The 2,922-nt window shown below is 46.8% G+C and overlaps 1 protein-coding gene across 1 annotated transcript in view; it reads left to right on the top strand.

Moving 5' to 3' along the window:
* SARC_02205 (hypothetical protein) overlaps positions 1–2,922 on the top strand; it is a gene marked incomplete at its 5' end in the record, with an annotated part of 6,380 nt that overhangs the window by 2,767 nt on the left and 691 nt on the right. The window contains 3 exons of the mRNA XM_014304059.1: positions 201–537; positions 877–1,022; positions 1,727–2,074. Coding sequence (XP_014159534.1) covers positions 201–537; positions 877–1,022; positions 1,727–2,074 — 831 coding nt within the window. The remainder of the gene's footprint in view (positions 1–200; positions 538–876; positions 1,023–1,726; positions 2,075–2,922) is intronic.

The following is a 2,922-nucleotide window of genomic DNA, read 5'->3' as shown; positions in this document are numbered from 1 at the left end:
TATATGTACATATATATGTATATGTATATATATATGTCTATGTATATGTATATGTATATGTATATACGTCTATGTATATATATGTCTATGTATCCATATATACTTCTCAGCCTTATGTATTATCCGCTGCTCTATTTGTAGCCTGAATTGGTATCTGACATTCTATTCACCCCTATATATTTCTTCTGTTCTTTTTGTAGGCTGGTGAGGTGGCTGACCGTGTTGAAGCCGTCGTTGCCGACGTCGAAGTAATCCCGGAGAAGCTAGAGAAGGTCATGGAAGATCTAGATGGCGTGCCAGAGGAGATTGAGACTGTCATTGAGGACGGGGAGAAAGTAGTCGAACAAGCAGAACACGTTGTGAGTGATGGTGGCGCGGCTGTGTCTGAGACAGAGAAGGTGGCGGCTGATAGTGAGGTGGTCCTGAATAAGGTCGAGGATGTTGTGCAGAAGGCCGAGGACGTTGTGAGCGAGGCGCAGGAGGTGGTAGAGGATCTTGAGCGCGTGGCTAAGGATGTAGAACCGGAACAGCCTGTCGGTATGTTTATATGCAAAACGGTATATGTATAAATGTGTGTGCTTGAAGATTGTATTGACTGTACTGTAGTTGAAGAGAGGAAATTGGAGTCATCTGCGGTTTGTGTATGCAACTACGCAGTTAGTAATTATTGTGCAGCATATACTTGTATGGTCTTGGATATACCTTTCATATCCTCGCCACATTATCATGAAAAACAGGATATAAAACAAAATATAAAACATCACATCCACGAGTATGTGCCACTACAGCTTTCTTCTTTTCGACTGTTCAAGTCGAACTGCGACATGTTATTCACAAACCTTTGCCTATCTCTGCGACACCCCACTCCCACTCAAGCCCCGAGCGAAAGCGAGAGTATGAGCGACTCCAGCGACAGTGACAAGAAGCGCGAGAAGGACCGTGAAGTGGCCAAAGAAATTGAGATGGAGAGAGAGACCGAGATCAACGCTGTCAAACAAACCGAGGCTCAGATGAGGGTGGAGGTAGGTATTCGCCTGTAAGTATACTTCTGTAGGTATTCGTCTGTAAGTATACTTCTATAGGTGTACGTCTGTAGGTATACGTCTGTATGTATACTTCTGTAGGTATACGTCTTTAGGTATTCGTCTGTAGGTATACGTCTGTAGTCCTGTGCGGGTAAGATGGTTGTTTAATTAAGTATAGTTGAGGAAGGGGTTTATGTGTGTCGATTGGTGAAGGGGGATGGTCTGAGTGCGCAGTTGGGAGAATGTATGAGGCTCTCTGCAGGAGCACGGTGTGATGGTATCTCAGTCATCATTCTGCACGGGTTCTTTGTGGTCTTCCACTTGATGTGTTTAGTTGCTAGTTGTGAGTTGTGGCTCCGGTCGCCCGTAGCCGACCCACAGTTGCCGCCTGCGAGTTCAGCCAGTGATACGTAGCTCACACTCTAGTCGTGCGGGTTGTTGAAAGTAACTTACTGCATAGTCTGTTGCGTGTTCTATTGATCGGGATGATGTAGCCGATAACCTATGACCACCAAAGGTTACTGCACCAGAGTATACCAATTAATTAGACCGTGTATTCATCAGTGTAGTTCACATACCCATCTGGTTCCGTGCTACAACTCGGTGTATCACATATATAACAATCGTTTTACGGGTCAGTCACCAGTTTGCGATGTACCAAACACTATCGCAACGCATCTGCCATATCGCCTACGCTTCAGAGGGAAGCCAAGGAGAGAGCCGACCGACTGAAGGAGGCAGCCCGCGAGAAAACCGAAGCACTAGAGAAGCAGGAGCTAGCAAAAGCAGAACACGAACGCCAGGCACAGCAACAGGCGGACGAGGAAGAACGGGCGCTGAAAAAACAGAAGAAGGCGGAAGAGATGGCCAAAGTAGCCAAGAAGCAGGCCGAGCACGCGCAGAGAGAGCGGGAGGAGAGGGAGGCCCTGCGCCAGCGGGTGGAGGCGGCGAAAGCGGCCGAGGCCGAGAAGACGCAGCGTATGAAGGAGGATTTGGAGAGGGCGAAAGTGGCGGCGGAAATTAAACCCATCAAGTCAACAGGCAAAGAGGCAGGTGTGGGTGTGGGTGTGGGTGTGGTAGCGTGTACTATGTATACGGCTTACGAGGGTTTACTGTACCGGTTATTGGTGTAGTGTAGCTGGTTGTATGGTGGGGTGGTAGTGGGCGTGGAATGGTAGTGGGTGTGGGTGTGGTAGCGTGTACTATGCATACGGCTTACGGGTTTGCTGTACCGGTCAACGGTGTAGTGTAGCTGGCTGTATGGTGGGGTGGTAGTGGGTGTGGAATGGCAGTGGGCGTGGGTGTGGTAGCGTGTACTATACATACGTTTTACGGGCGTATGCTGTACAGGTTATTGGTGTAGTGTACTTGGTTGTATGGTGGGGTGATAAGGGGTGTGGTGTTTGATGCGTGTTGTAGTGCGGTTGATTTTTTGGCGAAGGCTGATACCTCCTCAGACACCAAGTACAAAGTGTCTCTAAGCAACGGGGCGGATGTGGGGTGGCTCATAGACCTCACTGCATGTTGCACTCGCATATATTATGGCTTTACTCTCAACTGTCATTGTGTAATTGAGTATTCTTCGTTGTTATGTCAGGCTGTATATTCATTTATACCAATTTTACGTACATACACACACACGCACACACGAGCACACATTCGCACGCGCACACGCACACGCACGCACACACATACGCACACGCACACGCACGCACACACATTCGCACATACACAGATACGCACACATTCATACACAGATACTCACACGTACACACACACGCACACACACACGCGTATATATATATATATATATATATATTTATAATATATACATATACATACATGTATATATATATATATATATATTATATACATATATATATATATATACATGTTA

Source organism: Sphaeroforma arctica (assembly GCF_001186125.1).
Source record: "Sphaeroforma arctica JP610 unplaced genomic scaffold supercont1.96, whole genome shotgun sequence".
Taxonomy (NCBI): domain Eukaryota; class Ichthyosporea; order Ichthyophonida; genus Sphaeroforma; species Sphaeroforma arctica.
The sequence above is the reverse complement of the archived record's forward strand: the minus strand, read 5'-3'. Positions and strand labels throughout refer to the sequence as shown.